Consider the following 17,620-nt stretch of genomic DNA (forward strand, 5'->3'; position numbering starts at 1 on the left):
ACCATTAATTAAATCACATGCATGCAGCAGAGAGGAAGGTCTATACAGCCAGAATAAGGTGCCCAAGTGGAGCCAAATGGCTTCTGACAGGCTTGCCTCCTTCCCCTCAGTAGCTCCATATTGTAATTTATTCCCAACAAAGGAGCAGGGAAAGGTACCAGCTACATTTATGCCTGGCCACAAAATAATTTACTTTATTAAAACAAAAGTCAAAATGGAGAAATAAACCAGACAACCGGTCCTCTTTTTGTGTTAGTTACATCTAGAAATGTGACCAATGCAGTTTTAATACCATAGAACACCATTCAAAGTGTTAAGAAAGCCTCCAAGCATTACAAGGTAATTGTCGACCATTTTAAAGGTCAGATCCCAGGAGAAAAAATATCCATGTGCAAGATGGGGAAGGATCTTTAGTAATTCAACCTCCCCTCTCAAACGCACAAAAGAGTTCTCCAGCTTTCTTCTCGTGCCATTTCTGAGGGTCCAGATCAAGAGCAACATTTCCAGCTACAGCAGGAGGGACAAGGCTGGGAAGCTATGCTTCCATGCACAGAATTTATACAGGATCTAATCCAATCCAGTATCAGCAGCCTCAAGAGCCCTGCCTAGCCCAATCTTATCAGGGCCAGCAACAGCTAGCTCTTGGATGGGAGACCACCAAGTAAAACTGGGGTTGCTATGAAAAGCAGGCAATGAAAAACCTCTGAGTCTCTTGCTTTGAAAACTCTACAGGATCACCATAAATTGGTTTTAACTTGATGAAATATGATTTTATTAATCCAGTATCTCTTGGTCAGTTTCTGCATCTTATTTGGAATAATATTAAAGAAAGAAATAAAAAAAGCTTACAGCTTCTAAGAAATTCAGAAGAATATCTGCAATTTTATTTCACAGGCACAGTTCTGAAAACAGAACTGTGGTTGTTCATTTGCATCAGAAACAGGATTACACAGCATTTGTAGCTAAAACCTGTGGCTGTGAAAGCTGCGTGCAAGCCGCCTCTCTACCTAACATCTTGGCTTGTCATCCAGAGAGATGCATGTCATTAAGAACTTGGTACAACCTGCTCTATGAACACATAGTACGCCAAGGATAACACTGGTGGTGTTGACTGAAGTGTTTACAATTCAAGCCATCTGTTGATACCACCTTTTCCTCTTCTATGTTCATCAAGTGCTTCAATTGCCATTTCTGGCTGCTGGCAATATTAATTGTTAAGCGTCAAAAGGAAATAAAACAAATCAACCAAGACACTGTAGTTCTTTCCATCCAACCCCTCAAGATTCAGACTGAGCAGGCAGTTGTGCTGCTAGTTAAACAGTTGAACTGTGTTACTGACAGTAAGCAACAGAAGACTACACACCACAGAAGATTACATAATAGAAAAACATGACTGGAACTTCTTATTGAGAAATACACATTGTTGCTTGTATTATTGATCTTTGTGGGAAGATTAATACATCTATACGTTCTTGCACTCTTGGCAACAGGTTACAATGTTGTATTAGTAATACTCTAAAAACATATTTATATAAATAAGACCACCCATGTAAATGGCACTTACACAGTATCAAAAAGCCCCTACCCCAAAACTGGCCCTCAACTCAGTGAATTTACACTCTTATGTTTTGGAAGTAGAGGAATGAACAAAATAAAGCAAAGGAAAAGGAAAAAAACTAGAAAGCAAAATTACAGAAGGCTGAATATAATGGTTACAGACACAGGGTTGGATCCAGCCACCCAGTTTTAGACCTCACCCAACTCCTTCCCAAGGACTACAACCCCCATGCCCACTGGCATTTGTCCATATAAGTCCCATAAACTCAAGCACAGCCTTTTTTGATGGACAAAAAGGAACCGCTCCTTCCAGAAAAGCTGGTTAGATCCAACCCATTTAGACTTTGTTTCAGTTGGCCATATGGATGAGCGGTTAGGGCCAAGGCTTGCCAGAAAAGATAGTTTTGAAGAGGAGCTGAAGGAAAGAGGTAGCAGGTATCACAGATAGCCCATAAGTATATGAGGAGTTATATCAGACAAAAGGAGACATCTGTCAATGAAGTCCCATGCAGTTAGTCCAATCTAAACCCACTGATTTCTATACACTGGAGCGACTCTGTCCAGGATTTCACTGTGGTAGAGTTTTCAAGATGGAGAACTGAACATCACAGACAGACATAACAGGAAATAAAGCTAGAAAGCCGCGAAGGTAAAGGCCACAGGTGCTTTTCCCAACTGTTCAATAATCACATATACATTAAGACAGAACTCTGGGAAAAGAGACTAGCTGCAATTGATATATTACTTATAGCAAATAAGCAAAAAATTGATATATTACTTATAGCAAATAATTTATAGCAAATATAGCAAATAATTGATATATTACTTATAGCAAAATTCCTACCCACCATTTTAAAAAAATACAGCATTTTTGTATGGGAAATACTGACAGCAATGTTACAGAGTCACATCATTTGACAATGTCCATAGATACGCGGACACAACAGGCAATTCTTTATGAGTCAAATGCACACATACACAAAAATACTGAACTCGTGAATATTAGGTTCTTCCACACATATTTGGTCTTCTGCTTCATATTTCATAGTTCCTGAACTTCCGCAGAAGTTCAGATGGGGTGTCACCAGACCAACGAAAACGCAAGTGCCAGCCATTTGAATCTGAGAATCCTATAGGAAAGACATTGAAGAGAGGGACAACAGAAATGGAATCCATGAGAAATTGTGCATGGCTTCCAGTTAGAGGGATTTACTTTTATGAATGAACCCTGCCCTTTTATCATCACCAATCCTGCAGACTTCCAACAGTCAACAATAGCATTGGCATCAAAGTAACATGAGTGGTACTAACAGGTCAGTGCGTGCTACGTCCTTTTACACAGCAGCACTCACCAATCCTGGATATGCCCAATATTACGAATAAATCAGTGGTCTGACACATCCAAGATAGAAACTGAGTATCTCTAAGGTTTAATGAACAAATCTCACCATCAAATTCTCATCTGTTTACACAACATTTTATGAGAAGAGAAAAAGGAGTTTCTGGAACATTTATGAGAAGAGAAAAAAGGAGTTTCTGGAACATGTCTGGTGGCCAGTTCGGTTGCATGAGTAAATGAACCGATTCATTTACTGAATAAGTATACTACCGACACTGAAAAAGCGCTATATCAGAAAGAATAGGGAAATTCCTCCAATTGGTACTTGACCTGCGATGGCCCGCATCCACACATGCAAATCACCACTTGATCTTTTGCTTGTCAAGAGGCAATCATGGTCATGTAAAATATTTCCTTCTGAGAAATATGAAGTACAAGAAATAGTTCTGGGGAAAACAGGTGCCTTGTAAAACATCACTGCTTCATGCCCCAAATTGACCATACCATCATGTTCTACATATCCTTGGGGTTTTGCACATGGGATGGATAGAGGAATCCAGGTAAGACTGGACACAAATACTTTCAGGAATCAGATAGACTAACCAGCATGTCTAATGCCCATGGAACCCACCCCCAGTAAGAACACGCCCTAAGAGACTTATAGTGGTCCATATTTTGCTGATCTGGGTCCATTTTCAGTTATTAACTGCAACTACTGTTGTTCCGAGACACTGAAGTACCTGGTATAACTCACCTGGGAAATCAGGGCTTTTTGGCGACAGCAACTTTCCATTAGAGGGCTCATAACCTCCTGGCCCACTCTGGTCTTCCAGTAACCCACCATTGTTATTTTCCACTTCCTGGAGACACTCACTTGTCTTCTTGTGATTGAGATTTAAATCTGGGGCTTCTAACATTGGCTCTTTTTTGCCTTTGACAGCCCAGTGCATTGACTAGACCAAAAACAGAACAAAACAAACTTGACATTGCAGTGCATGGATTGTGTGTCATGTGTGTCTACTGCAACACAGCTTTGTTTGATTGCCAAAACACACAGTTAAAAACAACAACTGCAGCAGAAAATGACATGTCAAGGGATTTAAAAACATGGATGTCATCAGGAGGGAGCAATAAACCAGGTGTGTAAGGAGAGAAACAATTGATTTCACTTCTGAGTGTCCCTTAAAGCTGTTGTGATGAAGAAGGGTGCTAGCCACTTGTGTACCAGTGTTTTATTTATTGTTTTTATTTGTACTCTGCTTTTCTCCTCAATGGAGACCCAAAGTGTTGTATAGTATCACTCTCCTCTACTTTAACCTCAAAACAAACCTGTGAGGTAGGCTAATTATATGACTGCCCCATGCTTACCCAGTAGCTCCCATGGAAAAGTGGGGATTCAAAGGTGGGTCTCTCAGATCCTACTTAGACACTCTGACCACTGCACCAGGCTGATTCTGGGTTAAGCAATGAGTTTAATATACAGGGGAGATGTCTGACGTCAGTGGTAGGAAGTCGATAGCAACCCATCAAGAATATAACAAAGATGTCCAATATCGAGATTGTGGGTTCAGTAGAAAAATAATAGTACTAAGCATTATTATAGTACCTGAGATTATAAGCCTTACGGAAAAGACCCTGTCACACAGAGCCCTTTGGGGGTTGGGCGGTCTATTAAGCCGAATATAACAATCATAATCATAAATAAATAAAGATTGTTATTAATATGGACTCCATTTTGCCGTGAACTACATAGGGCCAGTTACCACTCAGAAGGACTTGCTTTACAGGGTTGCTATAAAGATTAAATAAATGTGGGGAGAATTTTCAAGACTGCCTTAAGTTCCTTGGAGGAAGGGTAGAATAAAAACGTAATATGAAGATAGATAACACCCATATATTACTGAGGCTGATTCCGCACACGCAGAATAATGCACTTTCAAGCTGCATTCAGGGCTCTTTGAAGCTGTGCGGAATGGCAAAAACAGTTGTGAAAGCAGCTTGAAAGTGCATTATTTTGCGTGTGCGGAATCAGCCTGACTGAGGGTGGGAGGAAGCTGAAGAAATGAGATTAAGGGAACAGTGGCTTGCCTACAGATAGATGACTTTTGAGTTAGTGTATTCATTTTCTACATTTATATCCCACTTTCCTGGGGGACTGAAAGTAGTTTACAATGTTCTCCCCTTCTTCATTTTATCCTCACAACAACCCTTTGTTCAGTAGAGCCTGGAGAGGGGAGGAACCTCCAAGGATTATAGTTGCACAAAATCCACCCTCCAAAGCAGCCTTTTTTTTTCAGGGGAACAGATCCCTGTAGTATGGAGACCAGTTGCAATTCCAGGATATGTTCAGGTCCCATCTGGAGGTTGACAACCCTACATTGGAACCACAATGAAATTCCCTCATGGTTTCTCCTCCCCTCCTCCCAAACATATAACTCAGTGGTATCTCCCACAAACCAGCCTAAGCATTCCACTATTCCCCAAGAAGCAAAGATGTATCAGTCCCAACTAACCGTTTTGATGGAGTTGTTCAGCGCTTCCCACTGCTGGAACGGGATCACAATTTTGCTTCTCCGCCAGTAATCATAACGAGCCCGGCTGTCTTCATTGCTCAGAATCTCCTTGGCATGCTGTAGCTTTTGAAAATTCTCCACTGCAATCCAGACACAAAAGGTAGGTTGTTGATGTTGTCTAAATGGCCTTGTGCTGTTTGAAGGACATCTGAATCACCAACATCAAACAAAAATGGCACCCTTCTCAGACCACTTTTGACTTGCTGGAACATGGTTTTCATTTCATACCTTTAATGGGAGAATTAGGCCACGGTATGGAACAGATTACTCCCATACCTGCACCTCAGGGGTGCTTGCAGCTTACCTGTTCCCTTAGCTGTGTCTGTTTCAAGGTGGCAACCCACTGCCAACCACAAGCCCCACCAGGCAAGGTCCTTGCCCACATTCTTGAAAGCAGGGCAGGTACCACACTGGGGAATATTGCTCAGAAGAGACACAAGTGAAAGGTCAAAGAGTCACACATGAATACTGAGCATCACTGATCTAGGTGCACCTCTAATAGTTCACATCAGCATCTAACCTGCATATCTTATGTACATATCAAACTAGTAATCTACTCATTGCTTTACAGTGTTTTCATTTTTCCAGAGCAGACAAAAATTCTCATTATAGTGGTTACCAAGGATGTGTCCTTTCTGTGTGAAGGTTACAAAGATTTCCATTTTATCTATGAGTCATCCTTCTAGTCTACGTTCATGATTATTATTCATTTATTCCTGTTTACTGAAACAGATTTTTCTTTTGAAAGCTGCTGAACTCAAATGCAAAGTGGAATTGACTAATTCAGATTAAACACCATACAGATTTGTTTTTCCATCCTCTTGGCCATTTGGCAACTCCTGTACAGGAAACAGTATTTTAGCTGGAGAATAATGACGCAAACCACATGAAGTATGTATACACACACTAGAACCGTAAACTCCCGAGAGAGGTTTCCTGAAGGGAGAGCACATATAATTCATCCTTAATTAAATGACACTAATTTTGTCATTGCTTTTTATTAAACACTGACAAGCTCAGCTCAGTAACAACGACAAGCAATTGCTGTCGTTCTGTGAACATAGTGGGTTGTGTGTTGGGAACACATATTCCTAACATTGGAGGATCCACAAAAACACTTGGCGGTCACCCGATGGCCAAACCTTCAATGAAATCGACTTCATCTGTATCAGCCGGAAGTGGAAGTCAGCAATGTGTGATGGCAAGGGTCTACAGAAAGGCAGATGCAAGGGACTACAGAAAGGAAGACCATTATCTAGTCAGAGCAGAAATCAAACTCAAGCTCTGAAATGTAAGAAAGACCATACCAAAGAAAACATTCACAACAGAGAAACTGAAGGACCCTGCCACTGCCACCACCTTTGCCTTGGGACTGCATAATCGCTTCAACCTTCTCAGGAAAATGGCAGACATGGACCGGTGCAGTAGCCTTAGGGATACCATCACAGAATGTGCCTAGAACACTATTGGGAGACGCCGAGGGCAATGGAAGGAACAGTGGATCCAAGACCAAACATGGAAGCTGATTGATGAAAGAGAAGCCATAAAACTGAAATGGGAGCAGGCTAAAGGCGCAGATAAAATGGAAGAAAGAAGCCGAAGGTATACAGAGCTTGACCCACTTGTTAAGAAAAGCTGCTGAAAAGGCAAGGAGGATTGACTGGAACAGAAAGGCGCAGAAGTACAAAAAGGAGTGAAATGATCCCAAACCCTCTACTGCATCATCAATGAACTGATTGGAACCAGGAACAGCTCTAATGTCCCAATTAGGGACAAGAATGGAAAGCTCCTAACCACCCAAGATGAGCAGAACAAAAGGTGGATTGAACACTTTTGAGAAACTCTCAACCAACCATGCCTGACCATCGCATATTACTTCAATTCAGAAGATGCCCAAGAGGAGTCAACACCAAGTCAAAATTGGTGTGATTACCATCGTAGAAGTAGACTGCTGTCAAGGCTCTCAAAAACAACAAGACAACTAGGTTGGATGAAATCCCGCAGATATTCTGAAACAATGGTGGCCAGGCAATGGCAGAAGCACTGACGACACTGTTCAACGACTGATGGCAAAGAGGTGCTGTAGTCAAGTTCCCCAAAAAGACAATATCTCCGAATGCACCAATTAGTGGGGCACCACAGTCCTCTCGGACCCTGGGAAAGCATACTGCATGATCCTACATCCTTGACCAACCCTTCAGAGAAGAACAAGCTTGATTTCGCAGTGGGAGGTCCTGCAGTAAACAAATCTTCATCCTCCGAAACAACCTAGAGCAATGCATTGAATATCAATACCCACTGGCCATCAACTTCATTGACTTCAAGATCTTTGCCATTTTTACCTTGAGACAAATGCCACTGGAGTCTGAGACCTGAATAGGCCTACAGAAGACAGTAGTCCCAGTTATCCAAGCAGTGACCTCTGAACACATCCAAGAATGTTGAAACTATCCTGACCTCTCCGCTTTCATGACAGTTCATGAAAACATTTACTCATCTGCCTCATTCATCCACTCCAATTTTAATCTTGCCAACTTTCAAACAGGTTCCCTCTAGTTATCCCTTCAGTATCAGCCTGCTTGGGCCAGTGTAGTCTAAAGTAGGTACATAGATTGTACACATGGCCATTTGAACACATACTTTTTGTCTGCAAGGCGCATCACAGATTAGTCACGGTTTCCCACTGTATGTGCAAGACACTGCTTTCTTTCTGGATCACCGCAGAGAGAGCATACTATCAGCAAAGCTTTTTAATGCTGCTGTAAGATCAACTTGTTTTTCTTTTCAAGAGTTGCCTAGCAATAGCTAATCTGAAGGAGAAATCCTAGATTACAGCTTTAGGAATCCATGCATTTGATACGGTAAACTACCATAACAAAAAAATGCTCCCAAACAACCGTGCTGCAAGCTGCTATTTCTTTTTCACATCCGGGAACAATGCTGAAATATAACAGCGAGCAAGGTATTTCAACTTGCCGGTAAAAAGGAAGTATGCTCCACAAATATTAATTAGACAAATACACGCACTTCCATTCCCAATATAGTATGTCTAGTCTGTTACAGTCAGCTGCAGAGGACATCAAAATCATTTGGTGGGCCTGAAGGCCAATTGGAGGCCTGCTGCCTTAGGAAGGTCACTACCCAGATTTTACACAAGGCTACTAAGAAGGCTGGATGCAGGGAAAGAGAAGTCTTTGTATGCCCTACCTCTCAGAAGGGATGTTTGTCACTAGAACAAGCTTCCATGCTGTATTTATTTATTGGAATTCACACACACATACAGAGGTCTCAGGGCAGTTTACAACATTAGAAAACAACAGTAAAAATACTGTCATATAAAACAATCATAAAAACCATAGTATTCCTACCCACATACCCTCCTTCACACCAGACCAACAGCCTCCAGAGAAGGCACTGAGGGCGTCAAAGGCCAAAGGCCTTTGGGTAAATAGGAAGGTCTTCGCCAGATGCCAAAACCCATAAAGGGTTGGCGCCTGGCGAATTTCTACAGGGAGGCTGTTCCATAGTCTGGGGCTGGCCATGGAAAAAGCCCTCCTGCGTACTCCCTCCTCCTGCACCTTGGCAGGGGAAGGGACCACCAGGAGAGCCCCCCCCCCTCAACTTCAGTGCTCATTTGATGACATCACTATTTAATTCTTGGAAGAGAAAGGAGAAAAAAACAACATACCAGCTTCAGGGTTTCCAGGATGCTTGTCAGGATGACACTCAAGTGCTCGGACTTTGAACTCGGAAATGATTTGTTCAACCTAGACCAAAAAAAAAAAAAGTAAAAAAAAATGCTGAACTGAATTTTAGGGCAATAAGTTGAAAGCATGGCTGCCCCTTGCTTTCTTACAGAAAACACCTTCAGCTTTCTAAGGGTCACTTTGTTATCATAATGCTTACCAGTAATAAATACATTCTAGAGAACCTCCACAGAAGTCACAACCACTCTTAACAGAGTAAACGTCACAATCCATAGCAATATACCACACACCTCTTCAGTAAATTCTACTTTTACTTTAATTCAAGGGTGAATGCTGCCTTCACATTTTTAATGCTGAAAACAGAAGGATCATCTGTTACGGAGCCTGGTTCTCAACAACATTTCGTGTGGACAACTCACACGGGCAACCTCATCCCCTTCTTCCTCAGGTAAACCGCTCTCACGGAACAGATCAGATTACAGAGCTGGCATGCAGCTCGTTGGATAAAATTTTCTTCATGATGTCGTCAGCAGAACGGGCAGCCTCTGGTTCTTTTTGCACTGAAACAATTCTAGCTCATTAGAAGCAGCATCTCCGTTACCTCCAAACAAAAATTAAACAAAACTGATCCGTCTCATCCAGCAGCCTTTACTTGAAGTCATATCAGCAAATATTTAAAGACATTTTCCAGACTGTAAGGACCTAGATTAGGTTCTCTACTTTATTAAATAGGCTGTGGTGTATGCTAAAACACAATCCACTGGGTCATCCACAAAACTAGCTCACTTTCCATGAGAACTACAGAGAAAAGAACTCTTTTGATGTACAGCAATGTGAATTATGACTTCAGAAAATCCCTATATCACCCTAAAATTCATTAGTAAGGCTATATCTGCTTCATTGACATCAAGGATGCTCAAGAAATCCCATGAGCACCAAGACTGCCATTCTCAGATAAATGTTTTTCTTTTGAATATAGCTACTGCATGGCTACTATGATTTTCAGCCAGCACAATGTATAAACCTTTCAGAGAGGATCATTGAACAAATGCAGGGCAAGTCAAAGAAATTACTCAAGTGCTTTTCAGACAACCCTTGTCTTACATTATGTACTTTTGCTAAGAAAGAAAGAAAGAAAGAAAGAAAGAAAGAAAGAAAGAAAGAAAGAAAGAAAGAAAGAAAGAAAGAAAGAAAGAAAGAAAGAAAGAAAGAAAGAAAGAAAGAAAGAAAGATTCAGCAAACTAGTATGTTGATCACCAATTAATGGCAACACAAAATATTTTAGATAGTGTTGTGTTGTTGTGAAACATTTGAGGAAAATCTTGAAGTAGTGGAAAGGTCTCTCCCCCCACCCACCCCACCCCCCGCAAGTAAAAACACTTACAGACTATGCCTATGCATTTTAAAAGTTGTAGTCTGAAATCTGGATGCTGATGAATTCTGTGGACATCAGCCATCGTGAGAGTATGTTCCCACCCAGCAAAAATATGTCACAGGATAACTATACTACAAGCAAGTGACAGTTTTCACTGGTATATCAATGGATTTTCAGACATCCACAAAATTAATCTGTGGTTGTCAACATTCACGTGCTATCAACACTCACAGATAATAATTCTGTTTGTGACCATACTGTACATATTTACCTACATCTACTTCTAAACGTTAATGTTAGAGCAATGCTCAGCCAAGAACCCCGGTCAAATCCCCACTCAGCCCAGAAATTCGCTGGGTGATATTGAGTCTGCCTCTCACATCACAGGGTTGTTGAAAGGACAAAAACAGAGACAGAGAGAACCACACACCCCATCTTCAGCTCTTTGGAGAAACAGAAGTACAAAAATCTGGTAACAAATAACTTCACCATGATCTTCTATATCTACTTAGACAGATACAAATATTTATATTAGCCAGCCAAAGTGTCACAAAAATTCATTTTGTTCAGAAGGAATCTCATGAAGAAGTACAGAAGTAGGAGAAAGTACACTCTCCACTAGGCATTGCCAACCTATCACAAACAAAAGGGGGTGACCAATATTCAGAGTAGACTGCTCTTACTGTAGATAATTCATCACATCCTAGCAAACTGTAATAATCTTCCAGGTCTTCAGGTCTGCAGCTCAGAATGGCATCCATTTGTTTCAGTTGGGCAGGCACCTTCTCTCTTCCTACTGAGCAAGACACGACAGTCCTGGAGATCTTCCTAACCCTTGAAAATTATCACACGAACACCAGTAACTGCAGTGAGCTTCAGGCTTCCCTACAGCAGGTTTTATAGGCTGAGATATCATGCGAGCCTCCTAAATCACACCCCTGGATTTGCCACGTTTTATTGGTGGAATAAAACGATAGGCACTGTTTGCGGCTGCAAAGCTCTCTGGGATTTGTAGTTTTCAGGACAACGTTATAATAACCTGCCTGGATAGTTCGTTCCCCTGCCGTCAAGGAACATTTAGAATGCAACTGGGTGTCTATGTTCTGTCATATTTATAGATTCTAAAAGTTTATCAGGCCTTAGCCTGCAACCCAAACTTCACTTTGTTGGGAGTAAACCCCAGTGAATGAAATGGGTCTTTCTTCTGAGAGCAGAATCCTGCTTTACGATTGCTCCCCGAGTTTTGCAAACTACAAATGAAACGAAGTGCCTGCATGATAAGATCACATATCGTTGATAAAATGGAAAGTAGACAGTTTTGTGCAATTGTTTATGTTGTTTCCACAGCTCTTTGTGAAAGGAATACAATATATTTGTAATCTTCATTTCCAGATATCAGCTTCATACTGGGACTGCTATAGGGCTAAACCTGAAGCGCTGGAAAAGTATCCAATGAAAAAAAGTTCTAAAAAGCACATGGACTTTGTGAAATGACAGCTGTTTTTAATAGAAGCAATGCTAGTTTTGCTAATCTCTGGTAGGCAGAGTTCAAAATGATTAAGCATGAAAAACTGAATGACAAAATCATGGGCTCATTCCGCACACGCAGAATAATGCACTTTCAAGCTGCTTTCAGGGCTCTTTGAAGCTGTGCGGAATGGCAAAAACAGTTGTGAAAGCAGCTTGAAAGTGCATTATTTTGCGTGTGCGGAATGAGCCATGGTGTTCCTTCAACATGCTTTAGGTGAAAGTGAATCAGCATGGCTAGAAACTACAACAGCAATAACAAAAATACTGGGTATTTGGAGGATGGATCTTCTTTTCCAATACTACATTAGAATATAAGAGCAGCCCTACTGGATCAGATCAATGATCCATTTGGTCCACCATCTTGTTGTCCATAGCAATTAACCAGATGTCCCAGAAGACATAGGGCACAGCCTTCCTCTGCAATTTCCCCACCCCCAGAAATTGGTATCCTGAGGCATTTTGCCTCAGAACATGATGGTTTCATTTACCCAATATGGCTAATAGTCACTGATGGATTTACTCTTCATGATCCCTTTCAAAGCCACCCATCCCAGCAGCAGTGAATTTGGTGTTAGCAATGCGCTGTGCAAAGAAAGATGTCATGTGTCCTGAACCTACTGCCCTTCAGCAATGTTTTAATTTTTAGTGTCCAGGTTGGTCTAGTACAGGGGTAGGGAACCTGCGGCTCTCCAGATGTTCAGGAACTACAATTCCCATCAGCCTCTGTCAGCATGTGGGTTCTTGGGGACTGATTCCCTTTTGCCTGTGTGGTGTTTGAATCTGGATGGACTGTCCTAAATTATGCTATATAAACCGAGGTGGGATGCAGCCTATTTGCACCTATTCGGAAGAACAGGTTACTAAAATTTTCTCAGTTTGGCGAACCGGTTATTAATTATTAACTCCACTAGGGACAAGGGGGTAATCTCTGTCCCTGGGTACAACAAATCATGTCGTGGGGAATGCAAAATCACCCCCCAGGGCCTCCTGCGCCCCCCTGCCCCCCATGGCACCCCCTCCATGTGTGTATGAACTGTATGAAATAATACAATATATAGTAATTCTATTTTTTTTGTTCATTGATATAAAGGTTAGGAAAGTATTATAGGTAAAGATTTTTCATTTTCTTTTTTCCCCTTGAAATTTATATTTCAAGAGGAGTTTAAACTACTCTTTTAGTTTTCTTTCAAGTGGAATAGATAAAGTAGTTATAGGAATCTGAAGGGGAAGTAGAAAGTAGGGAGGGAGGGAAATATGGGAAGGAGGGAGGCAATATAGGATGTTTTAGTTGGGGAGGTTGAGAGAGATAGACAATTAGATATGTTTGTAATATGTTAACAATTGTAAACAGTTTTTGGTTTCTCTCCTTACTTACTCCTTACTTTCAGTATATTGCTTTTTAAATACTTTAAACAGTCATTATTTGAATCTAGAGGTGGGGCGAAGGGGAACTGCACCTGGGACGCGCGCACCCTGCATCCTTGCCACAACCCCGCCCAGGAATGCCCCACCCCCGGAATGCCTGACCACACCCTCGCCCAGACCCATTGGCACTATGCCACTGTTTGAATCCCACCACCATCGGAACCTGTTACTAAAATTTTTGAATCCCACCACTGTATATAAGCCTCTCAAAGTGCCGTCTCTGGAGAAAAGTGGGAAAGAAATATTTTAAACCCGCAAGGGGAAGGGTGATCTACAAATGTAATAAATACATACCACTTTTGCTCCTTGCTGCCTTAGACTAATCTTTGTACACTGACCTCAGTAGCTCTTCCTTCTCTGGGAATTTTGCTTTCTTTCCCATCGAATTTCTCTAAGTGCACCGCGTACACTTTTCTACAAAAAGGTGTGTGAAGTAGCCAGCCTTATCTATTCATAGTCATGATAGCACATCCTCCACAAATATTTAAAATAAAACTAATCGTAACAGAGATGTGGTAGGACATGAAGAGGGAGGAGAGGCTTCCATCATGAAGAATTGACTTCAAGATATAAGTTTGCACAAGAGAAAACTAGGCAATATATTGAACAGGAAAAGGGGCAATGTAAGGAAAACTGTATGGCATGGAGTAAGTACTTGCACCTTTTTTTTACAGCAAATCACACATAAAGCATTGGTGGGCACATACAGCCTTTATTATTTGATTCAGCAATTAGTCAAATAGCATCTGCTCAAAGAATTTCATGCATACCTTTGTGGAGAAATGCCCTGCACCCTAGAATCCATCTTTATATTTTATTTTGCACTCTACACATGCTCTAGAGGCTGCAATGCTAATTTAAAAACTGGAGACAAGAAAATTACAGACGATCAATTATCCCTTGCCCAAGCATGAGGCTTAGTTATGCAAATGGCTCTGGCAGAAGTAAGAACAAAAGGTTTGCCATCTCACTCCTTACTGAAATGTCACAACCTGAGCGGCAACACACAGTGTGCAAATCTGTCTAGGAGGAAAAGTTCTGAGATTTGCTGCTGGCAGTGTTTACTGTCAAGTTGGCTATTTGATATCCCTCCCCCAGGTGTCAGAAAGGGCTGCTGGCACTGAGCAGAGATGTGAAATTGAAGGGTGTTTTTTCAGTCTGGGCTGGATTCTGGCAGTCTCAGGCACCCTCTGCCCGGCCCCACCCTGCCAGACTGCTCCTTCAATCAGGAGCTGGCTGAAGGAGGAGTCTGGCAGGACGTGGGCGGGCTGAGTGGGGAAGGAGGAGGGGTGTGTGGGGAGATTTTCTGCCCCCCACGTGACCCAACAGCAGTCCCTCTGGGGCGTTTGTCCCCACCCCGTCCCGTTATAGCTACGCCTATGTTCAAACTCCTTACTTCCCACCCACCCACCCCCCCGCCAGTAAGTTAAGCTGAAAGCTATCATGTCACTTTACAATACAGATATTAACAGAGTGATCAATCTGATCAGCAAACCAAGAATGGGAAAAATGAATGCACTTGGTATGTAAAAATAGAGTTAAAGTGTACGAAATCTGAAAGAGGGATGATGCAACAGCCAGCATAGACAACAAATGTCATGATTGGTTGTGTGGTTGCAAAACACTCCCTGCAATTCTGTTTACGGAATGGTTATATTTTTTGAACAACTCAGCATATAACTGTGACGTGGGAGATGACAAAAAGCTAATATCTGCAGTCCTGACAGATAAGGACAAAATGTTCTTCACCGGCTTCAATAAAACAGCTAAAGTACTTTTTATAGTAGCCCCAAAAGAAGCAGGTAAACCTAATTTTGCCAGATGGTATTGTCTTCTTATCACCCCAGAATTTTAAATATTTGCATAAATAAGAACTAGAGAGGAGAGTTCAGACTGACTGAATATTATCAACTGCAACACCTTCCTATGCTTGATTTATAACATAATGGGGTTGCCAACAAATGCAGCCTTCATTTAGTGCAGGGGTCCCCAAACTTTTAAAACAGGGGGCCAGTTCACTGTCCCTCAGACTGTTGGAGGGCCAGACTAAAAAAAACTATGAACAAATTCCTATGCACAAATGATTGTAAAATGTTTGATTTCACCTTTCAGCCTTTCTGTCATGGTCTATTGTTAGAACAGTGACCAAAGTATGTCAAGTACAGGCTGGGCTCCAAATATTGTTGGAGAGACTGTGGAATACCTTCCCCTGTAAAAAAAAAAAGCAGAACTTTCCCAATGAAGCATTCCATCTAACCCAGGATCAGGTATCTTCCTGGGTTCTTTCCTCCCTAGCAGCCAGCGAGCGATTCGCCAGCCTGGCTGATGCCAATGGGAGTGAGGCGGGACAGAAAGCCTGAGAGCAACACATGGAGTAGCTGAGAGGGAAGGGCGGAGCAGGCGTTGCCACATGTAAGGTTTCCAACTCTGGGTCAGAAAATTCATGGAGATTTGGGGGTGCCATCATGTAATTGTAATCAACAGCCGTTGGGGCCGGTTCCTCCTCTCCCTCGAGCCCCCACTGCACATGAATGGAGCCATCGCCGCCATGCCTGGCAGGCTGGATAAATGCCTTCAGGGGGCCACATTTGGCCCCCGGGCCGTAGTTTGGGGACCCCTGATTTAGTGAATGGTGTTTTCATTTCTTTTCTTTTTTTTGCCATCAAGTCACATCTGACTTATGGCCACCCCTGGTGGAGCTTTCAAGGCAAGAGACGTTCAGAGGTGGTTTGCCATTGCCTGACTCCACATCGCAACCTGGATATTCCTTGGAGGTCTCCCAGACCAATACTTGCCAGGCTTCTCTGATGAGATCAGGCTAGCCAGGGCTATCAAGGTCAGGGCTAGTGAACAGTGTACCAAACTTAACATGCAGGTACTTTTCCTCACACAGCATGGAACTGCTTTAGACTGCTGGTGATGGGTGTGACCTTGGAGTCATTGTCTATGGAGGCCCAGGTCACACATACAGCCAAAGTGACCTTTTTTCATCTGTGACAGGCCTGCGCAGACTTAGCCACAGTGATCCATGCAATGGTCACCTTCAGCCTAGATTATTGTAATTTTCTGTATGCAGACCTGCTTTTGAGACTGATCCAGAAATTAAAATTGGTCCAGACTCCAGAATACTGTGGCAAGACTCCCCACCAGGACTAGGGTGAGAGATCTATATCTATATTACACCAGCTGCACTGGTTGCCAGTTGAATTCCAGACCATGCTCCAGGTTTTGGCTTTGACCTTTAAGGCCTTGAGCTGACTGGGGCCCTTGTATCTTTGAAATCACATCTCCTTGTATTGTCCTCAGATGACATTTCAGTCCTCTGGTAGTAACCTCTTGGTAATCCCTGTCCCCAAGGACGTTAGGTTGCCCTCGGGGACCTGGGCGGGCTGGGCCTACTTGGCTCTGGCACCAGCCCGGTGGAACTCTCTGTCAGCTGACACCAGGGCCCTGCAGAACCTTAACCAGTTCCACAAGGCCTGTAAGCCAGAGACGTTTCACTGGGCTTTTGTTTGAGGCCGTCCATTTGTCTAAATTGTCCATCTTGCTGGCCTCCCAATTTCCATCTTGCACATTTATTGCACACCCCCTTCTTCTCCTCCACCCAGAAATATTAGAAAGGAATTAAGTTGGGATGGGGACTGTCAAACTTGAGGTCCTAGGAGATCACCATCTGTATGTACATTAGTTTTTTTAAGAATACGTTATATTTACTATTGGAATTTTAATATTTTAACTATAAATGTAAGCCACCTCAAGCCTGGCTCTGGCCAGGAATAGTGAAGTATACATTTCATATAATAAAATAAATATTCTATATGAGTCTAGCTCAGTAGTTCTCAACCTGTGGGTCAGGACCCCTTTGGGGGGTCAAACAACCCTTTCACAGGGGTCGCCTAAGACTCTCTGCATCAGTGTTCTCCATCTGTAAGATGGATAAATGTTAGGTTGGGGGTCACCACAACATGAGGAACTGTATTAAAGGGTCGTGGCATTAGGAAGATTGAGAATCACTGGTAGCTGCTGATTACATCACCGCTATGCTTAAAGGCCTCCCCACAATTAAATTACAGATGCAACAATTGCACAAATCAGTGTTGTTCAACTGTTAGAA

The 17,620-nt window shown here is 42.3% G+C and overlaps 1 protein-coding gene across 1 annotated transcript; it reads right to left on the minus strand.

Annotated features, from left to right (window-relative positions):
• Window positions 1-744: 744 nt before the first annotated feature.
• DNAJC12 (DnaJ heat shock protein family (Hsp40) member C12) lies at window positions 745-11,473 on the minus strand. Its single transcript, XM_048506711.1, has 5 exons — window positions 11,235-11,473; window positions 9,158-9,236; window positions 5,410-5,549; window positions 3,651-3,849; window positions 745-2,687 (listed from the first exon to the last, which is right to left on the minus strand). The coding sequence occupies exons 1-5, from the start codon at window positions 11,310-11,312 to the stop codon at window positions 2,593-2,595; spliced, it is 591 nt and encodes a 196-aa protein (XP_048362668.1). The 5' UTR covers window positions 11,313-11,473; the 3' UTR covers window positions 745-2,592.
• Between the last annotated feature and the right edge of the window lie 6,147 nt (window positions 11,474-17,620).

This window comes from Sphaerodactylus townsendi, linkage group LG08 (genome assembly GCF_021028975.2).
Source record: "Sphaerodactylus townsendi isolate TG3544 linkage group LG08, MPM_Stown_v2.3, whole genome shotgun sequence".
Lineage (NCBI taxonomy): Eukaryota > Metazoa > Chordata > Lepidosauria > Squamata > Sphaerodactylidae > Sphaerodactylus > Sphaerodactylus townsendi.

Bases quoted from the DNA above. Each gene is read 5' to 3' on its own strand.
- DNAJC12 (XM_048506711.1), bottom strand. From the start codon at position 11,312: ATGGATGCCATTCTGAGCTGCAGACCTGAAGACCTGGAAGATTATTAC. The intron at 9,237-11,234 runs GTAAGAGCAGTC...TTTTTGGTCTAG, and splicing joins GATGTGATGAATTATCTACA to GTTGAACAAATCATTTCCGA. The intron at 3,850-5,409 runs GTTAGTTGGGAC...TTTTTGGTCTAG, and splicing joins TGAACAACTCCATCAAAACG to TCAATGCACTGGGCTGTCAA.